The 18,572-nt window shown below is 41.2% G+C and overlaps 2 protein-coding genes across 3 annotated transcripts; both read right to left on the bottom strand.

Annotated features, from left to right (window-relative positions):
• Window positions 1–961: 961 nt before the first annotated feature.
• hlx1 (H2.0-like homeo box 1) lies at window positions 962–4,746 on the bottom strand. 2 transcript variants are annotated; one of them, XM_084031271.1, is made up of 4 exons: window positions 4,089–4,735; window positions 3,457–3,639; window positions 3,118–3,302; window positions 962–1,878 (listed from the first exon to the last, which is right to left on the bottom strand). In XM_084031271.1, exons 1-4 carry the CDS (start codon window positions 4,546–4,548, stop codon window positions 1,534–1,536), a joined length of 1,173 nt encoding a protein of 390 aa, XP_083887397.1. In that variant the 5' UTR covers window positions 4,549–4,735; the 3' UTR covers window positions 962–1,533. The 2 variants fall into 2 exon arrangements, with proteins under 2 accessions (XP_083887397.1, XP_083887396.1); XM_084031270.1 differs by lacking the exon at window positions 3,457–3,639 and having other exon boundaries at window positions 4,089–4,746.
• A 7,190-nt stretch (window positions 4,747–11,936) lies between these two features.
• slc35f6 (solute carrier family 35 member F6) lies at window positions 11,937–17,463 on the bottom strand. The gene is made up of 6 exons (XM_084030317.1): window positions 17,303–17,463; window positions 15,528–15,600; window positions 14,723–14,894; window positions 14,307–14,522; window positions 14,090–14,200; window positions 11,937–13,341 (listed from the first exon to the last, which is right to left on the bottom strand). The coding sequence occupies exons 1-6, from the start codon at window positions 17,377–17,379 to the stop codon at window positions 12,854–12,856; spliced, it is 1,137 nt and encodes a 378-aa protein (XP_083886443.1). The 5' UTR covers window positions 17,380–17,463; the 3' UTR covers window positions 11,937–12,853.
• Between the last annotated feature and the right edge of the window lie 1,109 nt (window positions 17,464–18,572).

Here is an 18,572-nt window from a genome sequence, read left to right as displayed (position 1 = left end):
GACAGACACAGGTAGACTTAGCAGACATGTAGGGGGGGAGAGGTGTCATGACATCATGCCATTAAACATACTTAAACTGGTTTAATTGAGCTGCGCATGCGCACGTTTTCCACTGCGTATTGCAGAAATAATGTGGATTTCTCATATCTTATAAATCTTGAGTCTCGACCTTCGTGATAAGACTGATTGGGAAACGACATTTCAGCACCAAAGCCGTCCTCTCACGTCAGCCTCTGGCTGTTCGTCATCATAAAAAGGAGCAGGTCTGAGGTGGACTCTGCAGAGGGAGGTTATGAGCAGCACTATAAATGGAGGATGTTGATTGTATCTGTGTCTGGATACATAAAATATACTTATCCGGGTCAACACTGCTATCTGGAGCCAGTAAATGTATACAAACTATAAATTACTCTCTTCTTCTTCTCTCGCTTTCTGTGCTGCCGGAGCCTCAACGTGCTCAGGAATCACTGAGTTAATGTGCTTCTAGGAGATGAAGATGTGTATATTTATCATGGAGGTAGGATTTGGACCACTCGACTTTTAGACTGGTTTTCTGTTTAATTCCTTTTCATTTTAAATCCCTTGGTGAAGTCATTATCAAAACAACATTCTGCTGTTTTTATCAGACTGAATAGTCCTGCATTTTCTTTGTGGGATACAGCAGCTATATTCGGTTTCCAGTATCAACTGAATTTGTATTTTATTTATTTATTTAATTTTGTTATAAAGCCTCCGTGAATGCAAATATTTTTATTGCTGCTGGTTTTTTTTTTTTCTTCAAAAACAAATAATAAAATCAAATAAAAAATATTCAATATATTTATATATATTGAAATCAGTTGACAACAAATAATGTACATACTGATGAGTGAGCAACTTGAGAATTGCTCCCATTAAATTATAATATTATAATTGAATTTAATATTTTATAATAATAATATAAATCATAAAGCGATTTTCAAAGAAAGAAACATTTTATTTACAATATTTTCAGTGCAAATTATTATTAACAAAATAGCACATCTATATATCCAGACAAAACCAATAATACATGAACACTGCAGTGGGTTCTGAGATTTCATTTATCGCATGAAACGAGTGGTTCATAACCTAAAAATAAAATTCACAACCGCGTTATTTCCTCCAGATGAGGAAAACGTGATGCACACGAGGCTCTTGAAAGGAAAACGACAGTAAGGAGACTCTGGAGGGGATTTTTTTTTTTTTCAATTTAAAATAGCCTGTTGATTAGTCACCTTTACAGGGGGTCAAAATAAAAATCAACAACTTGATGTGGAACATCTTGTGTCTGGGCTAAAAATAATGCGTCATAATAAAAATAATCGGGCCTACTTTCTTGTTGCTCCACTTGTTCCCAGGAATTAGACAGGCACAAGCCTGGCTTTACGTTGCAAATGTCATGGTGTGTTATTGAATTGACGCTCCAGGTGCGTTTTTAACATCACTGTCGTTCTTCTGTCAAAATAATAATAATAATATTAATAATAATGTATTGTTCATGAATTAAAGCCTTCATATCAGTATCGGGGAGGCCTCTGTGACTGTGGCCGCCGCCTCCGCGCTGCTCCCCGGCCCTCCGCCGCCGCCGCCGCCGTTCATGATCACGCTGGTTTTGTTCGTTTGCTCAGAAACGTCCGAGTGTCCGTCCGAGTTCTCCTCCGGAGCCTCGTCGGACTCGCACTCGCACTCGCTCCGCCCCTCGCTCTCACACTCGGACTCCTCCGCCGGCTCTTTGTGCTCCCTGTTGCCGGACTCGGACTCGCTCTTGTCCGGCTGCTCCTTCTCCTTGTCCTTCTGAGCCTGGGCCTCTTTGGAGTGTCTCCACTTCATACGTCTGTTCTGGAACCACACCTTCACCTGAACACGCACGCGCACGCGCACCGTTAGATCAACGTGTTTACTATAATTCTGTGACGCACATCTGCTGCCTGTTTGCACATCCGGGGTTTTTACTTTCCTGACATTTCCTTTAATTTCCAGGTCAAATCTGAGCAGAATCTCATCCGTAAAACAGGCCTCGTGTTAGAAAATATATTCATATAAACACAGTTATATTAAGTCTTTTGGATATAAACATGTTTATTTACTCTTTCTTCTCATTTGTAATAAATAAAAAAAAATAGGCTGCAACTCATCACAATTATGTCAAGAGACTTATTTTGCAAAGGGAGGCCTGGCCAAGACAGCAGCATACAAAGTGCAACAATTATATTATAAAACAACCGATATGTTGCTTCCCTGAATAAAATAATAAGCAAAGTGTAAAGTGTAATATTAGATATAAATGGTAATAAAATGAGTTTTCATTCATGTCGACGTGTCACTGTGACAGTAAGTGGCCTGATGTTTGCACAGTGGGGTGAGATGTAAACAACAACTGTGTTGCTCAAGATGAGAAGTGGCTCGGCCAATCAGGTCTGATGACGCACGTTCGGATCTGGAGCTCTTCCGTCAATTATCATTATAACATTATCTTATTACAATAAGAATCTTTAAGGATCACGTTTGATATTCTTACTCCAAAGGACGTGACTGCAACCATCCTTCATATATGGGGGACATTATAATTTCACATAATTTCATTAGTCTGTCAAGGCCAGAGCCAATAGAGAGGACACTGAGGTCATCGCAGGGTTGAAGTGAATTATTAAATATGACAACAATAAGACACTTAATGTCATTATTTTCATATTTGTTTTTTTTAAAGGGGGGAGGGGTTAAGGGGGCTCATGGCCTCTTTATAAAATCTTGACTACAGCCCTGAGGTCTCATTGTTTTATTGTTCAGTTGGATCGCCTCAACTATTCTCCCAGAGGTCCTTAAACAAATAATCATAAAATAAATACAGCTACAACATCACCATGGAATCTGATGATGAAATTACATCAAAACCAGACACATACAAAAAAAATTAAATACAACAATTTCAATGAGTTAAACTAAATAATAATAATAAAAATAATCTATTTTTATCTGATCATCTATTCTGCAAATAAATAAAAAGGAAGCTCTCTTGCATATTTATTCTGAAGCTCTGTCTCCTCTCGGCCTGCTTCTTCAAACATGTGGAGGTTAAACGTGCGTTGGGCTTCTTACCTGAGCGTCCGTCAGGCCCAGCATCGCAGCAAGCTGTTTTCTGTCCGGCTTGGTGACATATTTCTGGATCTCAAATCTCTTCTCCAGCCCTTTCCTCTGCAGGTTTGAAAACACGGCCCTCGACCACGACCTCTTCCTCTTGTACGTCTGTGGCATCGTGTCTTTGGTGAGGACGGCGTACGGACCTAGAAGGCACAGGGGGGGGGACATGAGGTCAACGCAGAAATGAGAAGAGAAACCAGAGGAGCATTAACTGCAGGGCGTCTGACGGCCCCAAAAACAGAGGAGCTGGACGGGGCCAGTTTCCTGTCGGGTCACAGTCCTACATGCGGTGGCTACCTGGGAAGGTGTCCTGAAACTGATGCTGGCCTGAATGCCTGCTGCTGCTGCTGCCTAGTGAACTCATCATGGAGGACGCGTCGCTCATCCCGGGGTCTATGCAGGAGAAGTACTGGCTGGCCGGAGGCTGAATGGGGACGTGGATCCCTGACTGACGATTCGAGCTAACGATGGACGTGAGATCTGTTACAGAGCGAGAGATGATGGGCTTCAGTCAGGAAACAAAGAGTCACACTGGGGCAAGACGGCCTAGGATTTTAGAGAGACCATCGCACAAAGTCAAGTGCTACCGCTAAAGTGTCTCTGAGTAAACTGCCAGCTGTTTGTAGCTGATCCTGACCTCTGACCTCTCTGGTTAGGGGGGCAAAAGAGCAGAGGATTTCCCCACAGGGCTCCTTAAAGTGCATGTTATTAGGCTATTTGGGCTCTTATTATTCTGAGAACAAGTGTGTAATAAACTGGTACTGCCGTTACACTAGTTGGTGGTTGTCTTGTGGTACTTATCACTTAAAATAAAAAAGGACTATGAGGCCATTAAACACATTCCTATTTATTGTTTTCTTTGGCTGACATGACAGGAAGCTTCGCTGTAAACACATATCTGTCTGTCTCATAATAATCTCTCCTCTCACCTCTTAACGACGACTTTTCTTTGCCTTTCTGATCAAAGTCCGTCGACAATATCCGATCAATTCCGAACTTGAGGTCTTTGCTCGAGGGCGGGGGGGCCTGCTGGGAGTTAAACGCCGTCCTGGAGACCGCCGTGAGCTGTAGTCCGTGTCTGCTGTAAGGAGACGCGGGACTCACCCTCGCGCCGTAGAGCGACGGCTCGGGCGCGACGGGGGAAGGACGCAGCGGCGAGCCGCCGGCGTGGCCGTGCTGCGCGCGGTGCTGCTGCTGGTGGTGGTGGTGTCCCATGTGCACCATGAGAGCCGACGATCCCGGGATGTTCTCCGCATCTCCCGCCTGCAAAATGTCTGCGATGCAAAACGAAGGCTTCTTCATGGTATCCACAGCGAAGCCCCCCGCGCAGTACGCAGACCAGAGGCTAAAATTGGACGCGTAAAACGGGTTGAGCCCGGCCGTGTACATCCCGCAGCCTCTAATGCGTCTTATTGTTTCACAGAAGAGGGTATAAACGGACAGGCGTGTTAAAATAGAAAAAAGAAAAAAGAAAGAAGAAGCAAGGATGGCGTTGTTTTTTTAGGTGGATAGATGACCGTCCTCTTTGCGTCAGTGCCAAAATCGCTCTCCCAACTCTGAAATCCAAACCCTTCAGTTCCACTCAGAAGTTCCTCCGCGGACACCGATTGGCTGCTTTCTGAGCCAATGGCTGCTTTGCATTCGCTCTCATCACGCCCTTGCAAACGAGAATGATGTGTGTGTATAACACGCACACACACACACACACACACACACACACACACGCACACACACACACACACACACTGACATACACACAGGACTTCGGAGCAATTTTGATCCCGAGATGACGGATTGATCACTTAAAGAGAGCCCCCACCCATCACCGCGCACACACAAAACCACATTATACCCATTAACTCTCATATTAATTTCCATTTTTTTGTTTAATGGAAATAAATAATCTCTAGAACTATTTTCAAAAACAAACATTTGCCCTGAAAAACCGGATTTAAAAAAAACGAATCGAAAAACACGATTATATAAAACCGGAATAACGAATAATTAAGTGCGCAGAATCGCCGTGTCATGGTATGACCCCGAGCACAGGAGAGGCTCTATTAGCTCCACTCATCCTGTTGTTGATGGGCCGTGATTCGCGTTAAATGAGCGGATATTCCTGCTGGATTCGCCCCCGAAATAGAACCTGTTTTAGTATTTTAGGATGCAGCAGAAATCCTTATTTCTTCCGGAGCGCAGGAGGGGGGACTTTTATAATGACTGTTAGAACTTCCCTTTTTCAATATTTGTGCAACTTTATCTCGACCCGCAAGTTGCACGGTGACGCAAATCCGTCCCCATGCTCATAATAAACAGAGGAAACCGATTCCCCTCGAAAAAGCAAAACACAATTAACTTCAGAGGCGATACTTCATCCGCGAGGCCCCTCCAGATTCACACGTTGGGTTCTGGCCAATAACGAGTTGAAAAATAATAAAAATTATTAATATTATTATTTTCCTGCAGTGTGAATTAATTCGTCTTTGCTTTAAACTATATTTGCAATAATAACCGGGTATGTATTTCTGTAACTGTCAATTAGAATGAACTCCTTCGCTTTCTCCCCCTGTCGTGCCTTGATATCTGTCTCCTCCCCCCCGCCCTTCTCCCCCAAACTCTCCGATCGCATGCGTTGAAAACAAAGGCCTCCGCAGCCCGCCTTCATTTAAGTCCTGATTCATGCGGCCGGAAGCGCCGATGACCCTGACCGCCTCCTATCATGCTGTTTTTTCGAGTGACACTTTTCCGGGTTAAAATTAGAACGAGAGATTTAACGTTTGCCCTCCATCACGCAGTCAAAACAATCCAGGGAAGAGGATGTAGCAGACGCAGCACGCCTCCAGTTATTTCAGGTGCTGATGAGCTTTTCAGTGGGAAGCATTGGAGAAAAAAACACCCACACACACACACACACACACACACACACACACACACACACACACACACACACACACACACACACACACACACACACACACACACACACACACACACACAGGCCTCAGATCAGCCTCTTTGCACAGTTATGTCGCTGCTTAACGCGGCTGTGACAAGCTGGGATTCACTCAAGTTCAAACTTTTCCAGCTACAGTTTGAAATAAATCCATATTTCAGGAGAGTATTACTTGTTTGCGATCATCAAATAATATATACATACATATATTTATATATTATATTATATTATATTATATTATATTATACAGTTACTGATTACCGCTTTTCAACACACACACACACACACACACACACACACACACACACACACACACACACACACACACACACACACACTTTATATACACATTTTTTTTTTTTAAATCTCCGTTCAACTGAAAATAATTACAGAGTGACATTTAAAAAGAAAGAGCAGCAGAATGAACGTATTATTTATTTTTCGGGGAGGAATCAGAGGAATTAGATGAAGTGATTGTTTTAATCTCCTTGTTTTTATATTCTGTGTGTGTTTATGCACCCACCACTTGATTTAACGTGTATCCTTAACAACCTGAAATTGTTTCATATTCAAGCTGAATCCTTTAGGTCTGAACATTGAATATTCTTAAAAAAAAAACACCCTCACGTTTTATCCACAAATCACCTGTAAAAATTGAAATATGACTTTTCAGCCAGAGCCCCGGTGGATACTATTATTCACATTTATTTCTCTTTTGAAGCCGGTCCTCTGTGGAGCTGTATAAATGATGGCAGGCCACATGACCTGTCTCTGGTTAAGGGACTGTAACTTCTCCAGACATCAATCTGTCTTCAACAATAGAAAACTCCTACAAAAAATAAGTAAATCAGATTTTCTTTTTTCTGAAGTAGTTTGAATATCGTCCTTTGACATAAAAGCTGTTGTCATCTAAATAAATTGTTAACTCAGTTGTTTGATTTTCATGTTTTCCCCCACAGCCTAGATGAACACGGTAATGCATTATAATCCAGTGGAAACTCGGCTGGATTATATCAAATTTCACACAGTACTAACTTTACTCCAGTATTTCCATTCACGGCTACTTTATACTACGTGCTGGAGGGAAAGATTAAGATTTGACAGAAATAAAACATTATCCTGCCAAAGGAATTATTAAAGATGAAATAGACCCGAAGAGGTAAAAGTATCGAATGCTTTTCAGAAAAGCGGGATGACAGAATTGGACTGTAGGAGCCTCACACCTACATCACATACCAGCTAGAGAAAGAAGTTCAAACAGCTCGCCAAGCTGAATTAACAATATAATATGAAACAATAGACAAGGACATTTCCCTGCAGAATGAGTACATCTTGGTGATGCTTTGACTTAAATAAACTGCAGCTGCACTCTCTTTGTAGAGTAAAGACCACAAACATGTTGGTTTGTTACAGAGATGATCACTTCCCATTCATTAATCAGGCTCTGCTTTCCAGATACACTCTGAGGTAACCAACAACACAAAAGTGAAAAGCCAAAGCTTTTATGAGTCACCGCGAATGAAAACAAAGCGCTGCTGTGCACCGCCGACTACCTGAAAGCTTAAAGCGTCTGACGGGGGCCCATTGTTGTCGCCTGATTGCTGGCTGCGTGTTTTTCAGGAAGCCTTCTCGGAGGGGGGAGGAAGGCCGAACGAGCACCTCGGACCGCAGCTCGAGCTGGATCAGAGGCTGCAGGACAGAATTAAATGATTTCCATTATTACACTGAGAATTATTGCTCCCCCTCTGGAAGGCTCCAGCTCCGAGCCAAGATTACTATTTCTGGCAATGTTTGCCTCAGGAAGGAACTTTCGCAGATTTAATGGGACCTGGGCCATTGTACACAGCCTTCTGTATGGCACCCTGCCACCATTTCCAGAGGGGGGGGGGGGGGATGAAGGATGTGTATAAAGTCAAAACAAGACTGTCCACTGAGGTGGGGATGAACTCAAATGATTTCATCTGTGTTGTCTCTTCTTCTGCTTTCTTTTCTTAACAGTAACATTTAAGTTTACTTACTAACTTTATCGCTTCATCTTAGCTCACCGTTATTTTAGACACACATAATCTGATCTTCCACTTGAGTAAAAGCAGCAACAATGTAAAAATGCTCTATTCCGGCATTCAAAACGCTACTCTTGGAATATCAGCAAAATGCACTTAACCTCAAGTGTTTTATTATGCAGGAAATGGCCCCATGTGAGCCTTTTGTCATTGTGTGTGTTAGTATTTAATCAATATTTCTGTCACATTGGTATCATTTTACTGTTGCAGAGTCAAGAAAACAGATAATGATCTATTTGAATCAATCAATAAAAGAAGATCTTAAAGAAATAGATATAGTATGAGTGAAGTGAACAAATGTGTGCAGAATAAGTTAAATGTTAAAATACAAAATCACTTAAGGTGCCAAATCTGAAATGAAGTAGAAGTAAAAATACCATATTAAAATATGCAGTATAAACTATATATAATATATTTTTTATAAAAGTAGTTTTTATTTTGGAATTTCTACAAATAATAATGAAATACTGTAACTTGAAAAGAAGAACCAACTGACAAGACCACCTGTAAGCAGAGAGGCGAACACACAGTGTGGTGGTGTTTGTTTTCTGAACGTGAAATATGACGATGATGATGATGATGATGATGGTATCAACAGTATGTAAAAATGGCCTTGAGATGATTAATCAGAAAAGAAAGAACAAAACATTCAAAGGTCTAATGTAGAAGAACTTTCAAACTGTCCTTTAAACAAAACCATGTGATGATGTGCAACACACACATGACTGAGGACACGGTTGTGTATTAAATGTCTGCTGTCAACGACTGTACAAAGTACTGGTTCAATCTTTAACATCTTATCATTTTTTAATTGTACGCGTTTCTTACTGCAAAATATTTCTCTATGCAAAGTATGCTGTCAAATATGAGTTAAAAAATATACTAATACTATATAATATAGTAGTAAAAGAAGTATATATATATATATTTCCCTCTGAAATGCAGCCGAGTAGAAAAACAAAGCGTAAAGTATCCTTACCTACATGTCACCACTGTTTGTGCTGCTGTCCACGTTGAGCGGCTGCAGCAGCTGCAGACAGGGAAAAAAATCACACAGTAAACGTTCAACCTTGAGATTGAACAAATCTGATCACTGGAAGACGAATAAATATTAGAATATAATAAATCCCACATTGTTCATGCCTTTAACGTGTGTGGATTTTTATTTGAAAGCATCTGGAGCTGCTGACTTTCTCTCCAGGCTGTAAATAAGTTACACCGACTCAGAAACACAGGTGATGATGTGTAAACTCTCCGGGGTCAATAATCGCCTTTCTTATTTACTTAAGCACAACTGTAGTTTTTCATTTTAGTGGTATTTTCATTTACTGCTACTTTATGCAACTCCAATCCTACAATTCGGAGGGAAATCATTTACTCCACCAAATGTATTTGATAGGGATTCTTTTATTTTGATGCTCATATTTTTGCACTTTTGAATGCATGCTTCACTTTTTGTGTCACTACTTTAACAGTAAATATCTGAGAAGCTTAATAACCAAATGCTAGACTTTCAAAATAAGGTCCAACATTGCAGGTGTAGTTTCCTTTCGTGGCAGCGTGCTCCTGAAGTGGTCATTAGCTGGACACTGGAGAGGTAGACTAATCACACTCAGGCCGGCCTGCCCTCCGCTGTAAACAGCCCGAAAGGAGCCGCTCTCGTGGAAGCTTTTGAACAACGACGGTGACTCGGTGCCTTTGAGCAAAAGCACGTGTTTACGTTAGAGGAGATTAAAGTCGCTTCTCGCGCGGCGGGTTCGGGCCTCTGCAGCTCCGGGGTGCAAATGTTAAATCACACGTACTGTAAGCAGCTAAATGCTGCAGGAGGGGAGACTAATGGAAACACAAAAGGTCAGAATAACAAACCATTAGGCCTGCTGCTGCTCCTCTGCCGGGCTGCCATAAGGAGAATGAAAAAAACTTAAAAAACGTAACATATAAAGCCATTTTTGTCTGATGTTTGAAATATTTTTTTTAATTAACCGAGCATAATTTCATATATTTTGTCTTGTAATAATTTAATCAAATAAAATATAGCAGAAAATCTAAAATACATAAAAATAAATTACATTGCTTACACGTAACTGCTTTACGTTGGGATTATTTGTTCCACTTGTTCTGCATCCCTGGTACGAAAATGTCTTTATGCAGACATGAATGGTGATGCATTTAAGGACAGTCAGTCACATGTCGACCAAGTCCACCTGCAGCCAACTAAAGCTTAAGCATCTTTATGTGTTAAAAACTAAATGTATTATCCATCCCAGGCTTATTAGGGCCCGAGCGCCGACAACGTCGGACTGCGAATTATTATTTTATTTTATTTTTTACAGCGGGTCAGTTTGTCCCAGGAGAGGAAGGATCCCAAGGAGACAAATTTGTCCAGAAAAGCAGCTACTGGACATGTTTTTTTCCACGCTGTCCCAAGAGCGTCTTCTGGGCTGCCTGGACTTATTTTATTTTTCATGTCAGAGGCTGTAGATCTGAACCCTTCGGTCTAACTGCGCCATAAACACGTTACCCGAAAACGCCGTTTGCTTCACATCTGCGTTGCTTTATGAGGACAGTTTTCCCCAGCAATATTTTTAAATAACATTAAAATTGTTGCTAGAAGAACACAAAAATAATTCAAGTGTGTGGTCAGGGACCAGTTATGTCCCTATAATATAATACAACCTAAATGATTTTGCCCTTGCGTGTCATATAATTCAGGGTTGCTGACATTTACAAAAAATCCTAAAGCATATTAATATCCATTTAAATATCTATGTCCATGTTTAATGGCGTCAGTGCTACAAGGCCATGGTCCCCCAAACATAATGCAACGTTTCTTTCCTCAGTATAACGACGAGGTAGCAGAAGCCCGTAACCAGACACAGGAAAATGCTGCCATCTAGTGGCCATGTTGTGTATTACGCACTCACGTTGATCTTGGACTGAGAACATAAGCAGTTAAAGAGTAAATACATCTAAAAATATATATATATATTTTTCTTTTTAGCCAACAGCCAATTATTAAATTAAAATTATTTTGCAATCACATGACGCATTACATATATAAGATAAAACTACTTTTAACCTCATCTTCAATGAGGTAGACACTGTTCACACTGGCCTAAAAATCCTAATTATAATGTTTCCGTTTCACTTGCAGCTGATTATCGTTTACCTGCAATGACGTTAACTTGTGTTCATGTGTATTTGGTCAATTAACACATTTCCCTTCCTCCTGATCCTGGCGCTGAACAGGGGGTCATGTGTGTTGATCTCTGGAGACTCCTGCGTTTAACCCTTGACCTCCATTAAAGCACAGGGCCGGTCTTTGGGGAGGAAGTCGATTTTCGTCAGGAAGCGAAGGCAGGTGTCAGCTGCTGGTGTTGGGACTGGTGACACTGGACCTTTACTGGCTGCTTGCCGAGCTGGTATTTTCTGCTCCGACGTCTCATTTTTGTCACAATTTAGTCTGAATTTTCACGTCAACCAGTGTGGCTGCAAAGAAAAGAAACATTTACAGTTAAAGGTTATGTATATTTAACATATATGCATTTAAAACCACGTTTATGTTGCTCATTACATCATCAGATACCATTACTGTCATTCCTTTTCCGTCGGATCCATCCAATCTAAACTCAGAAGCAAATCTTCACATTTCAGAACCTGGAAACAGAATCTTTCACATTTGCTTAGTTAATGACTGTGATGATAAATCAATTAAATAAAACGCCGCTGATCAACTAATCCATTAATCCACAAACACAATGTTGTATCTAATCATGGAGCATAGACATGTTTTAATTTGTTATTACATCACATCTCGTCACAGACCTTGCAACTTTCTGCAGGTCGTCACAGACCCGAGTAAAATTGCTAATACACCATTCAAGTACGATTTAATGACAGTTCCCTTTTTTTTTTTTTCTTAGTGTACGTTTACAGCCTTTTGGGGGGGGGGGTGGGGAGCGGGATTTACAATTTACAAGTGTTGGAGTTCAGACGTCCATCTGTATAAATAAATCAACACAAATTTAAAAGAGCAAATATACAGACGTATTCTTTTAAAACTGCTTTTCTGCACACATTTTTGCATTCAACTAAACTAAGATAAAAAAAAATAATTAAAAATGAAAAGAAAATGTGTAACACCCGTTTCTTTTGGCAGAATCATTCAGCAACGCTAAAAATAAAATAAAAAAAATCATCATAAACATCAGTTTAAGAAAATCTGCATAAAACTTCCAGGATGTTGTGCTTTAGTGATTTAAAAAAAAAAAAAAAGTCAGTTCAAGTATTTTTTTTAAAGAATAAAAAATATGCGAGATGGTGAGGAGCAAATGTTGAGACTTGCTATTGTATAATATTTTTGATTAGTTTTTCATAAGGTCATGGTTTAACTGTCCGTTTACAATGAATCCCTTAAAAAGCAGGATTGTAATTGAAAAACTCCCTCAGACTGCACCTGCTTCTCTGACGCAGCAGTTGAACAATTTGGGAACTTATGTTTTTGCGCGATTAGAAGATTAATACTCTTTCCCTTTACAAGAGCATATACACTCTCACATATTACAACATCGTGCGAGGTCAGTTCAAATCTGATGTGTGAACAATAAAGATCATTAAAAAGAGAACTGATCGCTGACAGCATTCATTAAAAGGTGCAATGTCTTTGACAGTCCAGCAGTTAGTCCTCGTCAGCGGTCTGCACCCTGCCGTCACCCAGCAGCCTCTCGTTTTCTCCCGGGCTCACCTCCTCCTCTGTGTTCCCCACCCAAGTGCAGCATGGTAACCTGGCCAGCAGGGGGCGGTGCAGTCCGTTGTAGAGCGCCGTACCAATTAGCAGCACCAGGAAGCCCAGTACCTGCAGACCCTGAAACCGCTCCCAACCGAGCGCCAGGCTCACCGCCCAGATGACCAGCGTGCGCAGGCTGTCCAGCACCATGCGGGTGGTGGCGCTGATCTCTTTGGTGACGCTGATCCCGGCGAAGTTGAAGAAGGCGATGCTGACTGTGTTGCCCAGAAGGGCCAGCAGGACGAGGGGTTCGTGGCCGATTTGGCAGAAGGCGTCCAGCGCGTCCTCTAGGACCTGCCGAGGGTTGGTGCCGAAGTCTCCGACATGGATGAAATACATCGGGATGAGAAGCAGCGACAGGACGAAGAACCCGAAGAAACCTGGAAATAGAGAACAGAATTTAATTCGACTGTAGCAGCTCTCTCACCCGCTGGTGTGCCACCTAGTGGGCTGCGGATGTACTGCAGACATTTTTTCTTCACATTACTTTTTTCATCATTTATTTTGGAAGGTGGTCGTTGGATTATATATTTTAAATATATAAAGTTATATATATATGTAAATAAAGTTGATGTGGTGGCAAGTGAGAACATTTATATATCAAGCAACAATGAGTTCTGTGACTCCTGTGTCATGTTGACCTATGACATTAACATGCAGAATTGTTGACGATGTAATTAATGCGCCGAGCCGCTGCCTGGTGTGTTTTCAGCGTACAGCTGCAGTCAGAAAGACTAAATTGAAGGACTGAAAGGTGCTGTAGTTCGGTGGGTTCATCACTGTCCTTTTCACGTTAAACATAGCAATGTGATCCATTGATAATGTAAAATTATGATTCGTGCAAACAATTTTAATTTTTTTGGCCAAACTCTTTGAACACTGAAAGTCCTTTCGCCGGTCAAAGGAATATCTTCAATTCTCTATTATAGATATAGTTATAGTTTCTTCCTCTTAGATGGAAGGTGACTCTTATCTGTCAGAAAACAATGACGCAACTATCTGTTGTTGTCATCATTTTACGTTTGACCTTTGCGTTTCTCCGTATTTACTTTAACATTGGAAACTCTGGACTTCGGCTTATTTCACGCGTGGAAGATTTTTTTGGCGTGTTGAATGTAACCGCTGTACCTTCAGTACCAACGGCCCGGAGAGGATGGACATCATGTTTGTAGACAAACTTTTCCTCCAGGACCATCTGCACTGCAACAATGACCTGAGCCATGATGATCAGAAGGTCTCCTGCTCGACAGAAGAGAGGAGTGTTACTTCTTTTAGGGAGACTTTTCAATGTGGTTTGGTTTCATGTAGGTTTGATCTCTTGTACAAGCATCCTCTAGTGTGTCACCTGTGATGATGTCACTGAGTTTGTGCGTGTCGTCCTTGTGCCCGCTGAAGAAGTCGGCGAGGCCCACTATCACCAGACCCACGATGGTGGTGAAGATGCCCAGCCACTGACTGGGCAGCAGGCGTCGCCCCAGGAACGCCACGGAGAGCAGACCCGTGAAGATGATGACAGCGCCACGCAGCATCTGGAAACTGGAGGCGCTGGTCATGTTGAGAGCTGCATTAAAACACACAAAAGTGACACTGAGAAACAACGACGTCAACGAGAGTCAACAGACTCTCTAAACAGAGGTTAGATAAGTCTGTTTGGTCAACGGGACTCGAGTCATTACATGTGACCTTTGACAACCTGAAACAAGCTTGTGAGCAAAAAGCACTTTTCCCGAAACAGATAAAAGGATATGAAAGATCACTCACCGACATACATGATGGAGGTGGCCGTCATGTCGCACATGGCGGGAGGGAAGAAGAGGAAAGGGTTGAAGCTCTGGCCCGGGTTCATCTTGGGCTCGGGACGACGTCTGTCGTGGCAAAGTAAGATGTAGAAAACCGCAATACAGCTGAACTCGCCCAGAAACATACCCACAGCCTGGACGGGTAGACACAGACAGGAAATGGATTAGAATTCGTTTTTTGATTGAGAAAAACAAACACTGATTGCAGAACGTTGAACTGTTTTGTTTCATGGCTCCTGTTAACGGGGCTGGGTGTCACTGAGTAAACGTTTCCATCAAAATAGATTGTTTTGTTTATTAAAAGAAGCCAAAGTTAAATGTTGTCTGAACACAAGCAGCTGTGTCAGAACTTCGGTTCTTGACAGTATTTGATAAATGTGTATATTGATAACTCAATATGATGATTTATCGTCCTTCAGCGGAAACACATCAAATGACAAGCAAATGACAAAGTCTGATCAAACACAGTGTAAACACAGTCAGTGTTTAGCTGAATGTATTCATTTTGTTCTCTAGAATTCCACTTGAAACTCATTTTGCACAAGCTCTTAATCCACACAGCAGTATACTAAACCATGTGGTTATATTATATAGACTATTTATTAATTGAACTATAGAGAAAACATTATAAGACGTTTATTACCCAGCCCCTACTACAGACACATTTTGGTTGGCACTTAATAATTGAGGATGGATAACCAGCCTTCTTTCTCCAATGTGGTGCGGAGGCAAAATAAATTGCTATAAAGTGCAGTTCATCACTGTACCTGTACAAACGGGTGACTAAATGCATGTTCAGGGTCATCGTGGCAACCCTTCGCCGAGAACATGTCAGCCCATCTGTGGGACAAAAAGACCTTATTACAACTTCATTATTGATATTTCACAGTCGGGGAAACACAAAAACACAAAAGAATCAGCACTTGATAATCAATTCATTGCTTTGGTCTTGAGCTTGCTAAAGCTTCTAATATTTAATTTCTCATATTTAATTGTTGGTCAGACAAAACATTTATTTCACAAACAAAAAAAATCGACTTTGTGAGTCTAGAACTGAATTTTGTGTCTCGTTTGGATTCTTTCATAGCACGCCGGCCTTTGAACCACCTCATAAATTCTGACCTGAGGAAGATTAATGCTTTGAGAGTACGTATGTTTCACAGCTCCCGAACACAAAGTACTCTACAGTCATTCATGAAGTTAATGTGCACTTGAGTCAACGTCACCCACTGACAGTCAGAGGAAGCATGACCAGCACGTGAGCTGTCCTGTCTGCTTCCAAATGCAAGACAAGGGAATGCGGTGATGACATAGCACTTTCTTCAAACGCCATCACGTCTGAGCTCCTTAATTACAGAGAAGGAAACTCGATCCAGATCTGTTAGGACTGTTCCCGTTTATTTGTAGTCACAGCTTGTGACTTAAGTGTCGTGAATGTGGTGCATGAAATGAAACGGGGAACATGAACCAAAACTATCAGCCTACGGCGTGTGTGTTCTCAGGTAGTCGGGGTGTAATCCCAGTGAGGCGGCTCCGTGACGAGGCTGTTGTCAGGTGACTGCGACTGAAACTTTACCTGCAAGTTGCTGATATTCTTCTCCGAGCAACGTGACACAACTTGCCTTGTCTGCCGCCTCAGCACTCAAATCACGACTCATTCAACAGTTTTTTTTTTTTTAACGTTTTGTTTAGCTGACAAAAAAGTCAGGCACCAGAAAGCTGACATCACAGATAATTTGGGGAAGTTGAAGAGCTGGATTTGAGAGAGGATGTAAAAGTGAGGATTTTTTTTTTTACAGTTTCATATAACTGTGAGTCAAATATATATATATATATAAAAGATGAATCACCACCAATTTAGACAACCATTTAATTGTTTGATTATGAAGGAATGTGCAAAACATGTTACTGTTCCCTGCTTCCCTCTGTTTAATTGAATTAATTAAAGGAATATCTTTGGATTTAGGACTATTGCTTGGACAAGATGTAACTTAGATTTTTATTTATCTTCTGAAAGTCCTGGTTGGTATTGTACCTGTGACCTAGAAAGGAGACTGAACAAGGCTACCTGCCTCCTGTCCGAACATGCGTGTTAAATCAGACAGCTCATGATAATGCCATTACACCGCCACAGAAGCAGTGTAAGCACTTTAGATAACAATAACGAAGTAATTTGATGGAGTCACATCCCATCACGAGTTGCTTCCTGGCAGCAATCTAATAGCGTCAATAACCGATTAGAATGTCTCTCTTCCTGTCCATCACACTTACAGCTCGATAAGGATGTTTGTTTTAGCTAACGAGCTAACAATAGGTTAGCTTGCTGTGTTGCCAGTTAGCGCTACATGCTAACACGTACAGCAGGAGTTAATAATACAACGACATGCTAATACTATGAAACACACTCGATTAACTAGCTAAACAATTAGCCATCTCAGTTACATTCAACCAGTTACGTGTTTTACGAGCGAATTGCCCCACAGTGAAACTTTAATAACAAACGCATGACACCAGAAGAGAAATCGTCATTCAATCTACTCACTTGGCGGATAATGTGTTGAGAGAGCCAGTAGTTAGCATAAGTCCCGCGAGGAACAGCTGGTATTTAGTCCACGCCATGCTGGACGACAAACAGGCTGCCTGTGTTTGAAGTGAGCCAGTTTGTTATTCCCTCACTCCTCTGCGCGATGATGTCCCCACTGCCGTGAAGGCCACATGACAACTCAGGTCAGCTGACCGCTGCGCAGACCACGCGCTGCCTTCATGTCCTGTCGGAAATTAGGGAAACGAGTCAAGGCAGAAGCCAAATTCGCCATTCAAGTGTCTAAATTATAGGAAACCTATTAAATTACTGCTTTATTTACAATCTATATATACAACCTGCTAATTTATATATATGAATGCTTAATTTGTCTGCTGTTTTGTACGACCCCCACCCCTTAGTTAATGTTCATTCAATTGAAAAACAACTCATGAAATAAATAAATGATAACTTGACTTTGCTAATCTAATACAACACATAACCTATTGATATGTATGTGTGAGTTAAGTAAATATAAAAAATAAATAGCTGAGGTATGAATTAATTCTTGACCTTGGAGACCTCAACAAAGGATTTGTTCTGGTGCTCTGGATTTCCTCTTCATCAGTAGAAATTTCCATTAAAAGTAAATCTACAACCAAATCTACAAGTTACATGCAGTACATGTATCATGCAAGCCAAAATTATATTAAAGTGTACTTGGATCAGGACTAAGATCCTACCAGATCCTCATAGGGACCACAGCCACATTGAATCCACTTTTAATATAACTATTTGAGTCTAAAGCTACACTTTTATAACTGATGTGGAAAACTGCAGTAGTAGTGCTCCTTTACTTCTGTCTTCCCACCTACTTAAATTACACAAGTTATTATTTCTGCAGATAAAATATAGTGGAGTTACGAGCCAGAAGACAATAAAGGCACCACTGTGTCCATCATGGATAAACAGCAGGGGGCATCCAAGTCCAGACAGACCAGAGGATTTGAATGTGGGGCCAAAGTGTTTTTTCCCCTCTGTGGCCTCACTTTGCTTAAAATTAGAGCATGCACTATCACTTTCCATGTGGCTGCTGCCCCTTGGTGCGTATCATGTCAATTTTAGGATTTTCAAAACCTTCAAACTAACAGAAAAAAGAAAATCTGATTTAAGAATCTGATTTTTGTCACACATCCACACGACACCCTAAACTATCTAATTGAATACAATCATCCACGTCACATGTATTCACTCACTTTTATGTATCTGTTTTTTTAATCATCCGCTTTAT

The sequence above is a fragment of the Eutrigla gurnardus genome, assembly GCF_963514095.1.
Source record: "Eutrigla gurnardus genome assembly, chromosome: 16".
Classification (NCBI taxonomy): domain Eukaryota; kingdom Metazoa; phylum Chordata; class Actinopteri; order Perciformes; family Triglidae; genus Eutrigla; species Eutrigla gurnardus.
Note: the sequence above shows the minus strand (reverse complement) of the source record. Positions and strands in the feature narration are given on the sequence as shown.

Excerpts from the sequence above, each read along its gene's own strand:
- hlx1 (XM_084031271.1), bottom strand. The coding sequence starts at position 4,548 with ATGTACACGGCCGGGCTCAACCCGTTTTACGCGTCCAATTTTAGCCTC. Across the intron at positions 3,640-4,088 it reads AGAAAAGTCGTCGTTAAGAG|ATCTCACGTCCATCGTTAGC; the intron begins GTGAGAGGAGAG and ends GCTCTGTAACAG. Across the intron at positions 3,303-3,456 it reads GTTTCAGGACACCTTCCCAG|GTCCGTACGCCGTCCTCACC; the intron begins GTAGCCACCGCA and ends TGTGCCTTCTAG.
- slc35f6 (XM_084030317.1), bottom strand. The coding sequence starts at position 17,379 with ATGGCGTGGACTAAATACCAGCTGTTCCTCGCGGGACTTATGCTAACT. Across the intron at positions 14,895-15,527 it reads TTAGTCACCCGTTTGTACAG|GCTGTGGGTATGTTTCTGGG; the intron begins GTACAGTGATGA and ends CTACCCGTCCAG. Across the intron at positions 14,523-14,722 it reads CACCTCCATCATGTATGTCG|CTCTCAACATGACCAGCGCC; the intron begins GTGAGTGATCTT and ends GTTTTAATGCAG.